The 12,752-nt window shown below is 41.6% G+C and overlaps 1 protein-coding gene across 1 annotated transcript; it reads left to right on the top strand.

The window, feature by feature from the left end:
• The first annotated feature begins 4,152 nt into the window (after positions 1-4,152).
• rpl19 (ribosomal protein L19) lies at positions 4,153-6,339 on the top strand. The gene is made up of 6 exons (XM_076085685.1): positions 4,153-4,234; positions 4,612-4,718; positions 5,107-5,229; positions 5,374-5,494; positions 5,862-5,972; positions 6,146-6,339. Exons 1-6 carry the CDS (start codon positions 4,230-4,232, stop codon positions 6,267-6,269), a joined length of 591 nt encoding a protein of 196 aa, XP_075941800.1. The 5' UTR covers positions 4,153-4,229; the 3' UTR covers positions 6,270-6,339.
• Positions 6,340-12,752: the final 6,413 nt, after the last annotated feature.

Here is a 12,752-nt window from a genome sequence, read left to right as displayed (position 1 = left end):
GAATGGCTACTGATTTGGATCATTATAGATGGATATGTAAATGGTAGCCTACTTGAATGTTAGTCAAGGTGGAGTTAATTTGAACTACGTCTTTTGGTATTTCAATCATAACAATGGACCATGTTTTATAAACTGATTACTTATTTTGTATGTAAACTCTTATTTTGAAAATTATCTGAACTATAGCTAACTGTATGGGATGTGAAAATACAATATCCTAAAACATTAATTAGTGCTGCTTTTGGGGTTTCAGATAGTCCTACTTGATGACTTTTTGTTAGTTTAGATTCATTTTCAGATGTTTTTTGTAAGGAGCCTATATATCATGAAATTTATATGGCAAAAAAATATGCATTCAGCCCTGAAATCGCAATATACAATAATAACTACTCGTATTTCTTCTCAGTGTAGCAATGAATGATTTAAGTTAAAGTGCTGATGCTCACTATTGCTCAACTTTTGAAACACTGTGTGTTCACTGTCTGTGAAAACGATAAATGCTGAGGTCACACAGCACAGGAGTTGTCATATCGATTGATTTAGTAAACCTGAATAAACAAGAGAAAGATTCCTCCACCACACATAACAATAACCCTGACCTGGGAGGACAATTATCTCCATACCTGCTACAGTCTGTGACAAACTCCTTCTGTCACATTGGGATCAGAGCTGATGGCGTTGAATTAAACGTCCACAAGATCGTCCTCTGTGGCTCATACTTACGGTGATGGCTACCCTCTTCAAAAAAAAGAAGAAGAAGAGAAACAGAATCTTGGTGTACTTTTTAAAATGATGCTCGAGTCTCTGTGACTCTCCTGCAGCAGCTGGTCGACATCTTCCCCCAAGAACAAAATGTGCAGCGGGAGGACAGAGTTTCAGTTTGTCCTCAGCTGCTCTCTTGTTTTTCATCTTCTGTGTTGTTGCTCAAGGTAACTGGACAGTGATCTTTGGCATTTTGCCGATACTTTTTTTGTTGTAACTTCTTGCAGTGACGACAGCAGTAGAATAAACTTGAGTTTCTGAATATGAATGAGAGCAAGAAATACAAGGGTCAAGACTATAATAGATATTCCTCAATATTTTATTCATTGTCACCTCTGTGTTGTATGTTTTTGTCTCCTAGATGGGCATTATGTGATGAGTGACGTCTACTTCATGAACAACACTTGTGAAGGACCGCAGTAGAGGTACACCATCATGAACGCCCTGATGAGTTCAGCATTAAAGGACCCTACAAATGTGATTGCAGTTTCCATCTGACCCCGCTAGAATGCCGTCCTGCTTGTCATTGGAGAACTGAGTGGCTTCACTAGTGGCTCAAAGTCACTGATAAGGAGAGATCTCGGGCTTAGTGCTGCTTTCAGCCACTGTGATGCTATTTACTGTCTCTTGAGTAAACAAGTTGAAGAAAATAAATACATTTTGACCGACAAAACTTACGTTTATTAAAGTATAATTCATTAACTGGCTTACAGTTGTTGTTAATTCATAAAGAAAAATATAACAAATCTGTATATGAAAGTAATACAAGTGAACACTAAATGTTTTTTATGAAGTGCTTAAAGATGAAAATGTGTCATAGTGAATATCTTCGAAAAACTTCAAAGATATTGGGCCACAGCGCACCTCTGTGCACTCATTCATTAATATGACTCATTGGAATGAGGTTTTGGGCACTAGACCTGGACAGTGCTAATCAGCTGTTGCATTGCAAACAAGAAACACTAGAAATCTGTTGAGGGTCTTTTTTTTTTGCAAAAACTTAGAACGTGATGCTGTTTGTACCTGAGGGGACACTGCAGTTTCTCCATCATATGGAACGTGTTCATGCATGCTTAGTAAAAATCCTGTTTATGTGTTGCACATGTAAACATCATTATTTTGAGAAACCTGAATATCCTTGCCGGAGTGATCCAAAAGAAACTAGGATGCTTTGAGATGTAAACCCCCTTCTTCAGGTTCCTGATCATCATCATCGAAACAAGTGGCGGAGATGTTTAGGAATAAAGACGTAGATTGTCAGAAACCTTGACATTGTTTGGTCCATGTATACATGAATATGAAAAAGTTCCTCATGTTTATATAATATCAAAAACGATATAAGACAAAAAAACAAACAGAAAACAGAAAAGGCCTACCAATTCAATGTGAGGACGTTTTATTGGTTTGTAATGGGTTAATTGATTGTTATAGAGGTACGAAACAAAAGGATGATGATATTTAGAAAAGTACAGTTTAGGACCACGAAAGGCCAGACACATTAGTGACCCTCCTCCTCAGTAGACAGTGTAGCCCAGCATGTAGTCCAGCACCCTTAAGGTCTACACATTAGTGTGCAGAGAGGAGAGCAGTGTCTGTTGAAGCTGTGGTAGGTGATATCCGGTACTTTGGGTTGTACTCTCCCTGGAGATGATGATTTCAGCTGGTATTTCTGAGGTAACCTGAGGTTAGGGAGTCACACAAGTGCTCCTCGTGCACCCACACTGTGAGCGTGCAGCGTTGCGATGGTGACGGGCTGCTGCTGGAAAGCCAAGAATGCAATAGTGCCCTGGCAACCCTAATAATGTACCAGTGGGCTATTTTTAATAAGTAGCCACTCATTGTACTTCGTTTTTTAAAAGTGTAACTTCAACCCCCGGTCGGAGCCTCACTTCATCCACTGCATCATTTTGAAAAAACGCAAAAAAAAGTGGGCAAGAGGCCGAGGAGGGGATGGGGGGGGGGGGAGGGCATGAGTTGCTCAGTGACGTCTGATTGGAGGTTTAATATAAAGTTCATGACATAGATGAGTCCCGACCGGTCGACTCTATGTCAGCATTGGCTGTGAATTGTTCAGAGCTGATTTAATACATTAAATGACTACTTTCAGCATACGGAATGCTGGTTTTTAAACATTTGGTAAGAAATGTTAATTTTCTCGACACCTACATTGACTTGTTTCATCCCAGTACAGTCAAATAATTTAGTTTAAAGCTTAAAAAAACATGATGTAAGTGTGCAGAAGCCACTTCAAAGCTTAAAATTACATTTTTCTAATCTGTTAATACGTTAACACGTTTATTTGTTATTTTTTGACTTTCCTGAAGCTTCATATTGAAGCTGCATATTTTAGACATCAAGTTGTTGCTAAACTTAACGCTGTTTGTTTTGAGCGGTTCCTTATCTATTATGGGTGTCTTTCACACCCTTAAAAGGCTGAATTTCACGGTGCATCACTTACAGTTTAGATGGTATGAAAATACTTTGGCTTTGTGCAATATTTCCGGAACTCAAACTTTTCTTCTGTCTTGTCTCCACTTTGTTGTTCGGGATAGCAGCATGTTGTTATGATGGAAGCACCCAGTGTCACTACTTTTGACGAGTGAAGAGAGAACATACATAAATAATTTAAATGACAAACAGTCCAGAAGACAAACCACAAATACATTTGGCATCAATGGGCATTATTTGACATACATTTTGTATTTTATGACGGTCTGGAAGGCATTTAGCACTCATAGGTCAGGCTGGTCTCATCGGTTCTATGTGATGCAGAATATATGTCAGTCAAACAATCCTTTTTGGGAATAATATAAAAGTGGCAGCTATATTTAACCAGGCTACTGATTTAAGGAAGCAAACACACACAATTACACTTTAATAATACCCTCTATTGGTATTATTTAGTGAGTTTTATGATAGTTTCGTAGGAAGCTGAATTGAAGGCTTTACATCAAGGATTACACATAAAAACTGGTAAAATGAGACGTTTCACAATATAATTTGAAATATTGGTCATCAGTGTTTAAGTGCAATATATTAAACAAAGTATAAATATTCTTTAAAACGTACATAATCATAAACATAACACTTTTTGATTGGAGTCTGATATGGTGGCGTTTCTGGTCTCAACACCGCCCCCGTGTGTTTACAAAGCAGAATGCACCCAACGTTTCCTCACCCACAATGCATTGTAGAAACACTGGTTAGTACCATTATCTTACGAGGGGGGAACAGCTATTTACACTTTTAAAATAAACTCAAGATTGCTTGTGTCTGTATCATTTTATATCGGTTTTAGCTTTACTTAGACACAAATATCAGCACTTCGAAATATGAGTGGTGTTAATAAAGTGTAGTATGGTCTGGGCTAACACCGAGCTGTTTCGTGTTTAGAGATGGACTCTCCTCTATAATGGTACATTCCAGACCGGCTCTCAAGCCGTCCTTTCCCCACTGAAGTAGCAGCCATGAGGTAGGACCACTGTCGATGGCATAATATAAGTCATCATTTAACCGTTATAATGCACACATTTTAACCCCATATCTCTTCAATGAACCACGCAAGTCTCTCCTTAACCGTTACATGAAGTTAAAACGTTATTCCAAAACCAACAACATATTTGCACGTGCCTCTGTGTAACACGGTTTAGCAGACGGAGAAGCCATGTTGTCTAGCCGGCTGGTTGGACCGTTAGCTGTGCGGCTAACGGTGGTTTAGCTTACTGACACATTGTAACAACACCATGACACGTGTCAGCCCTGTGGCACTGCGTTTTAATACACCCATATAAGTAGAGGCTGGACGTTTTAACTGTGAGGTGTTTAACCTGGGCTGTGTGCGTCCTACAGCATGCTCAGGCTCCAGAAGAGGCTGGCCTCCAGCGTCCTGCGCTGCGGCAAGAAGAAGGTCTGGCTGGATCCCAACGAAACCAATGAGATCGCCAACGCCAACTCCCGTGAGTAACGTTAGAGCAATGTCTTCATCATTTAGTGAGATACTGATATGACAACCCTGATTAGTTTTGTCTCTCAATGTGGGAATGTTTGTTTGCACCAGCTTGTCACTTGAAGTGATGCTGAGAAACATGCCGACTGCTAAGTTTTAATGTCTGCGTTTGACTGTCTTGTTAGGCGGATGCATGCGTACCTGAATCTGGGGGTCTAATGAGAAACTAATGCAAATGACAGGTTGAAATTTAAGGAAGGAAATTAGGTCTTAAATGTAATCTTTTAGCAATGTTGCAAGGTCTTGACAGCTGCGTTAATAGATGTTGCTTTCTGAAGTGTTTGGGAATGATGTCCACGTTGCATCCCTGTAGCTCACTTGTCTCCTTCTGTCTTCAGGTCAGCAGATCCGTAAACTGGTGAAGGATGGTCTTATCATTCGCAAACCTGTTACGGTCCACTCCCGCGCCCGCTGCCGCAAAAACACACTGGCACGTCGCAAGGGAAGACACACGGGAGTCGGTGAGTTCAAACCGCCGCGGTTGCCTTCTTAGAGGAAAGTTATCGTGTGAAGATGTTGCTGCTTAGATTAGAGTCTTGCTACCTGGATGATTAAGATCAACACATGCAGGAGAGTTAACATGCTTTATTTATCCCTGTTCCCAGGTAAGAGAAAGGGTACAGCCAACGCTCGTATGCCAGAGAAGCTGTGCTGGATGCGCCGCATGAGGATCCTGCGTCGTCTGCTGCGTCGCTACAGGGAGGCCAAGAAGATTGACAGGCACATGTAGGTTCACGACATCTTCTCTGGTTGTTTCTGCTCTTATGCTTGTGGCATGTTTTTATGCACAATTTATTGAAATATTGGTTTTAGCTCAAATCTTCTGAAATTGCTTTTTCCACTTAAGCCTCGGTTTTTAATACAGCAGTTTTTCTGGTGATATTTGGCCACGTAGACTACATTTACTGTTCTTAATACTGGTTATTCTACACTAACCAGACCTCCTGGAGGTATTTTCAAATCATGATTTGAGCTCAGTGAAGGTTGCTGTTACACACTGGCACATTTAACAGGTCTGGTGCATCTGAATTGTAAGCACTTTGTGTAAAATGGTATTATTTCAATGCTTTTTTTTCCCTCTGCTGTCTCTCAGGTACCACAGCCTCTACCTGAGGGCCAAGGGTAACGTGTTCAAGAATAAGCGCATCCTTATGGAACACATTCACAAGCTGAAGGCAGACAAGGCTCGCAAGAAGCTCCTGTCGTAAGTTTGGACCCATCTTAAGTTGTGTTTTGTTCGCGTTCAGAAAAGGGCAGTTTGAACTGTATTCATCCTAAGAAAGTGTTGGAGTCAGACGCATTTGAAACCAGTGCACATGCATTGTATTTGCTTTTATGATGACACACTGTATTAACACCTGTTTGTCTGTCCTACAGTGATCAGGCCGAGGCCCGTCGCTCCAAGACAAAGGAGGCCCGCAAGCGCAGAGAGGAGCGTCTCCTGGTCAAGAAGGAGGAGTTCATGAAGGCCTTGTCCGAGGAGGAGACGACCAAGAAGTAATCTGGTTCTGTCAATCCTGCCTGACGCTGCCACCGGTCAAGTGCTGACAATAAAAGTGTACATAAAGACACTGACGGCCTTGTTTATCTTCTTTCCTCACGAAGTGAAAACCTGATAAGTGGTGAATAAAAAGTAGCTTGAAGGCCAACACCTCTAGTGATCATGAGGCAACTTCAGCTGCTAAACGTTCCACTTTGCTCACCATCTAGTCTATAACTGAAAGTGTCTGTCTGCTACTGCTGAAAACTCTCCGGGAGTGGTGAGAGTGAACCAAACTACATTCATGGGCCAGACGGGTAAAATAATAACGAGCTGAAACTCACAATAAAACTGTAAAGCTGAGAACTGCAGATATATAGACTATTATCTGTAGGTTCGGCCCTATCAATGACCCCTTTAGCATTGTTTTCAGTGGCACGCATTACTGTAAAATGGCAGTTATAGCTGCTTTATTGACCAAATGATTTGAAGACCAGTATTAATCATTATTACGTACTTTGTATTTCCCAGGCAACATCAAAGCTTCACTGATTAAACAGTAAAATTGGGATTGAAGTGGTCAACTATTGGGATTTTATTTTGTCCCACTGCACAGGAATGAGTATATGGAGACCAAAAAGTATGATCTCTGCTTTGTGGCACAGTGCTCTCACCATGTGGCTGATGGGTGACAATTTGAGGGGCCAAGTGTTGGACAACACTTGCAAACACCTTTCACTTCAGATTTTATTATCAAAAAAGCAGCTCAAGAAAATATGAATTACTGGAATTCTCATTCTCTATCCCGTCATCCCCTCTGGCTGCAGACTTACGTGGAAGACGATTTATTTCGAGCCAAGTGTACATGGAGTTCAGGTTGTTTTTATACACTACACTTAAAACATTAACTGACAAAACTATCCCAACTATACTTCTACTCCACTCCATCTCAGTTGGAAATATTCTTTTTACTCCACTATATTATTTGATACCTTTAGTTACTAGTTACTCAGCAGATTCAGGTGATTGATACACAATATAATCAACAAATAAGCCGGAATGCATATAAAGTCAATTTACTTGAATAAACGTTTTAATGCAATATTTTACTGTAGTATTGCTACTTTTCCTTCAGTAATATCTGAGTATTTCTTCCACCACTGCTCTGGATGAACTGAAACAGCCACTTAGCTGACATCTCGTGGTTGAAAGGGGAGAAGAACAGCTGGTAGGTGGACCTTGAGTTGGGATTACAGACGACTATTTTCCAAGAGAAGGAAAATGATCACGCTTAATCTATGGTAACATGTGGAAGTGAGTGCTGCTGTCAAAGCAGCAAAAAATGCCTTTGCCATTGCAAACTCAAAAAAAAGACATAAAAACAAATGTCTTCTTTTAAGTCTGGACTCTACTGTAGCACCTCGGTTAATTTAAGGCATCAAATGGAACATGACTTTGTAATTCCATCGAGCAATGCACAAACTCTTGGAACAAAGATCATGTTTGAGAAATGACAAAATAAATTTAATAAAATCTGAGTTTTTGGAAGTGGATCTGTCTTAAAAACTTGTGCAAATTGAATTTAGGACATCATTTTTCTTTAATTTGTAATATTAGATTCAGTATGAACGCTGTCTTTGTATCATGGCCTCTGGTAACATGTTTCGCCTTCTCTATCAGACCACACGAAATAATCATCAGACCTCTGATTTAAAGCCGATTCTGATTAATTTAATTTCCTGCTCTCTGAGGAATGAACATCCCTTGTTAACCTCGTATCTGGACATTGTGACGACCTCCAGAGGCTCCAAGCTCACATGTTTAAGATGATCAAACACATTGACACATTGACTTCTTAACCGAAATCTGTCAATTATTTGGCGACATACCAGACACAAGGTGTAAATGCAGTTAGTCATTTTAAAGGTTTGTTGCCATGTGGTTGCAGTTGGTATGAGATATCAGCCAAGGATATCCTGAGTGTTGTCTTAAAAATGGTGTGATGAGAGTTGTGACATTGTTGAGAGTCAAATAATGAGTCAAATATCTGTTAATTCACGTTTTTAAGGTCCCTTTTCACAGCAATGGTGCCTTGATCTTGTCTGGACCAGACTTAAAGTGGTGATCGCCAAAATCTAATATATTTCAACACCAATGTATTTTTGCTGCTGGTTCGTGCAGTCAAGAGGTTTTCTTCCACGGATCTATTTTTTTTTTTTTTTACCTTTAGCAAGGTTAGCTGTTCATCTAACTGCTGAATATCTGCCGGTTATTGGCACGTGCAATGCAGCTGAACTTGGCATCACTTGCAACCATAAAGAAAACTCTGAGACGCAGCAGCAGAAAATTACTTTTCACTTCCTGTGTTCACGTAAAACATTCTGAGGTTCCTTTACATGTCCTGATGTAAACAGACACACAGAAAAAAACATAAACATGTGTCAATTGACATATTTCTGTATATTACACACAATCAGCAATAATCCACTCCATTCAGGCTACTAAGGATTCATTTGTAACATGTTGAAATGGAGGGCTCTCTTGTCCATTACAGCCATGGCAGGATGTGTAAATTATGCATGTGCTCCTCTAAGTGAGTGTATGTCTGAGTGTGGTCTACAGATTTGTACACAGTGTGTGTGTGTGTGTGTGTGTGTGTGTGTGTGTGTGTGTGTGTGTTTTGGTGTCATGAGTGCTTATGAGACATGCAGGCTGGTAGTAGTTCAACCAGGCATGAGGGTACCAGGCCTCATGCTAAGCAGCTCTGGAATGCACCAGCATCAGCTGTTCCTCAACCACATGACCCTCACTACTGCCCCCCTCAGGCCCGCCTCCTCCATCACACCTCCCCGTGAAGCCATTCACCAGTCACAGCCATGGCAAGTGAGGTGGAAGGGGACAATTTGAGGGCCCACAGCTGGAGAAAGCTAACAAAATCACTCCATCAGGTGACTCAGAGCTCCTGGAACCTCATCCCAGCCTCATCAGATGTGCTAATGAGATGAAAATAATGTTGAACATGAACAAGATTGCAACATATAATGGTTTGGATACATGATTCGCAGCTATGTTGTGGATGCTGTTTAAAATGGACACACAAATATGTAGGGCATATACGTTGGTTAATAAGTGAAAAGAGGACGTACATTTACATTGATGCTATTGATTTACAAGTGGGTTTTATGCCATTGTAGTTCCTCTTGGTACTGCCCTTTCGGTTCATCTTAAGAAAGCTGTATTTTGGTTGACCCCTCTTGTTTTTGGATAAAAAGGCGAGACTTAAAGTGCACAAAGCTGGTCACCTTATAATCCATTTGCAGACCTTGAGGTATTTTCATTCCTCAGCCTCTCGCCAACTCAAAAACACTGTACACTTTTGACCCTCTTCCATCATCTGTTTTCACGTTTACACACAGTCACACTCCCACTGAGGGAGAATACAGCAGAGTCTGTCTCACTTGAATTCAGCGTGGTCAGCCTATGTCAGGTTTCTCCACTTGTTGAAACGCACGTTTCACTCACTGTACAACATTTTATGTAGAGTTACTTACAGGCAACAGGCCTGGTTCAGATGGGAAAAGTGTTTATTCTGCTCTGAGAGCTTTGTTAGGGTAGAAGAAGAAACAGAGAGTTGACAATGACAGTTAGTGTCAGGTAACTTTGTTCTGTTTTCGGTTCTTTCCAGCATAACTGTCCTTTTTGTATATACAGCTCGCTGTGCTTCCAGGGGAACCCCCATCAGTTAGATGGAGGCGAGTGTGGTTCACATCCGGTGTCACGATCAGGCTTTGCCCTGTGTGTTCTGTGTCTGTTTCTTTCTGTAGCTCCTCACTCACCTAATCAGTTCATTCAGTGCACCTGCCAGTCACACTCACCTCATCAGCTCATTACTCTCACCTGTTCACTCTGCCTAGTCACTATTTAAACCCCTGTCTTTCACTCACTCACTGCCAGATCATTGTGTTTGTTTTCCGTCCAACCCGCCCGTTTTGCTCGTCCTCTTCCCGGTTTTCCAGTCTGCCTGTTCTGCCTTTTCCTGCCGGATTTTCCCCCTCGTCTTTTGTCTTGTCCCTGGATTCCCTGTTTTGTTTTTGGTTGATTAAAAACCTTATTTTTTCACTACACCTGACTGCCTGCGTTTGAGTCCTCATCATGCCTCGTGACATCCGGTCTCTCTTGTGGTTTACTGCATTGATGAACCTGCAACCTGCGTTACAGAAGAGGCAGTACAGCCGCCCAATCCCTGCCGAAGGAGGGGGTAGTATACGAGGTGGAGGAGGGGGAAGTACAGATTCATTGGGTGCTGTTTGGGTGACAATGGGACCTTTGTCTTTCTGTCTGCCTTGTGATGATGTCACATGGGCTCTTTAGAGTGTAGGTACTATGCTTCCCCTGCAGCTTCTTGCCCACTGCTTCTCCAAGATTGCCTGCCACCCCGAAGCATGCAGCCTTCTGCCTTCCTTATCAGAGCAGCTGCGCCCCCCCCACACACACACACACACACATGAGCAATTCAAAGACGGAATTCAAAACTTGAAACTTCACCGTTTACTGTGTAGCAAACAAACATTTTCTGCCAATTTGCAATGCATCTGTGCACAAACAGAACATGCAAAAGTTTGCCAACGTTGCCCCAACCCTTCTCTCTGCTGACTCACAGATGAATCGCAAAAAGTTAGCTCCTAATTACACCATAATCCATCATTGAGATGATAATTCCAGTATGATTCCATGCTGAGTAAAAGAGGCTTACAGGCACACACACAAGCTGCACATCGTTGAGAAACCTGTGTTACAAGGTTATACATGTCAGCTTGACGAATCACTTCTTTGGGTTTAATGTGGTTAAATAGCTCGTGGAGTCTTTGGATGGAAATTGCATTGTCTGTAATAGGTTAATGACTGACTGTTGTGGGTGGTAGGCATCAGGATGGCCTGTGATGAGGGGAAACCAGATGAGAGGTCTGGATATTTGGTTTAACGGACCGCCAGAGAAACAAGGTGTTTGTTGCTGTACTTCTTCTGTGATACGCTGCAGTTCATCTGGGGCTTCTTCTTGTAGCCCTGTTATTGTCATGGAGCTTCTATGCTGAAGAAAAACTATTTTCTCATACTTTTCTCACCACATTCCTGCGAGTGTCTCATGATGCATGAAAGGCCACGGATGTGTGTATTTTCTCCAGGAGGCCTCCCTCTCAAGAGTGAGTTTGTTATCTCTTGTCTGGTCAGGATACAGGACATGCTGGTGACCTGTATACAGACCTGATATAGATCTGGATTCATAAAAAAAGACTTCCAAAAGGGTTCTTCCTGAAGGGCTGAGGTTCTACCCAGAACCATTTGCTTCTGAAGAACCCGTTTTTGAAGAAAGGGTGCTTCAAGGGTCTGATGCAAGACTAACGGTTCCATTAAGAACCCTTTTCATTCAAAGAACCATTTCTGGAAGAAAGCATGGGTTTTAAGATCCTTCCACTCCAAACCTCCCCAAAACATACTTTTAACCATGATTGTTGTGGGTTGCGCTACACCACATTAGCCCGGGCCCTTCAGCAGTCTCACAAGGATGAGTTTGTGATTCAACCTTAAAAATATGGAATAATTAACAGCAAAGTTATCAGAGTGAGTACATAATAATGTCCTTACAAGGGTTCTGGGTGGAACCATTCATTGATGAAATAGGTATAAAACGTAATGTTTAGCTCAAGGTATAGTGCGCTGAAAAGGTTTCAGATGAAACCTTTATAAAATTATACCACAAACCCAAAAGGTTCTCCCCATGAACCTTATATGGTTCCAGTTAGCGCCTTCATTTCTAAGAGTGGTTTATAGAAAATGTTTGCGCGGACTGAAAGATTGAATTTGACTTTGAATTTGAATTTGAATTTGAATTTTGTTGTTGATGTTCAACCTTCTTTATTGATTACTCCTTCCGTCTGCTCGCAGCAGAGCAGCCTCAATCACAAGTTTCCTGCAAACCCCGATGTCTGCCAAAATAAAAACTTTCCAAGAGCTCTTTTGTTTTGGATTTATATGGGGTGTGGCACAGCAGCTTACCCAGCATGTAACTAGCCATTATTACTTTATTGCATGAAGCTCAGTGTGGAGTTTTCCACTGGGAACTCAAATCAGGAGGGATATATGCCGGGGAACTGGTTGTGGGTTTTACCTCCTAGATTTTATTCCCCTTACATCACATGGCTAGCAACGCAGAGCTCCCAAATGAAAGCGAAACAACGAATGTCTCCTCTGGGCATCAACTCTCCCTCTTTCTGCTTTTTGTCTCTCCATCTGACTCTCTCTGACTCCCTGCTTCTCTCACTTCCGCTGGCTGTTACGATAGTTACCCTGTTGATACAGCCGGCAGTGCTGCCATTTTAGAAGTAATTTCCCACATCAGCTGAGAGGAGACTTCCCTTCCTTGGCCCCCTAACCTCCACCTCCCTCCCACCACCTCCCGCACTGAGAAACACTCACTTTTTTTGGCAAGAGGATATCAGGCGATAC

Source organism: Anarhichas minor, unplaced genomic scaffold (genome assembly GCF_050575085.1).
Source record: "Anarhichas minor isolate MPS153535 unplaced genomic scaffold, ASM5057508v1 ptg000007l, whole genome shotgun sequence".
Classification (NCBI taxonomy): Eukaryota; Metazoa; Chordata; class Actinopteri; order Perciformes; family Anarhichadidae; genus Anarhichas; species Anarhichas minor.
Note: the sequence above shows the minus strand (reverse complement) of the source record. Positions and strands in the feature narration are given on the sequence as shown.

Coding starts and splice junctions, on each gene's coding strand:
- rpl19 (XM_076085685.1), top strand. Junction 4,719..5,106: donor GATCGCCAACGCCAACTCCC/GTGAGTAACGTT, acceptor TTCTGTCTTCAG/GTCAGCAGATCCGTAAACTG. Junction 5,230..5,373: donor GGGAAGACACACGGGAGTCG/GTGAGTTCAAAC, acceptor CCCTGTTCCCAG/GTAAGAGAAAGGGTACAGCC.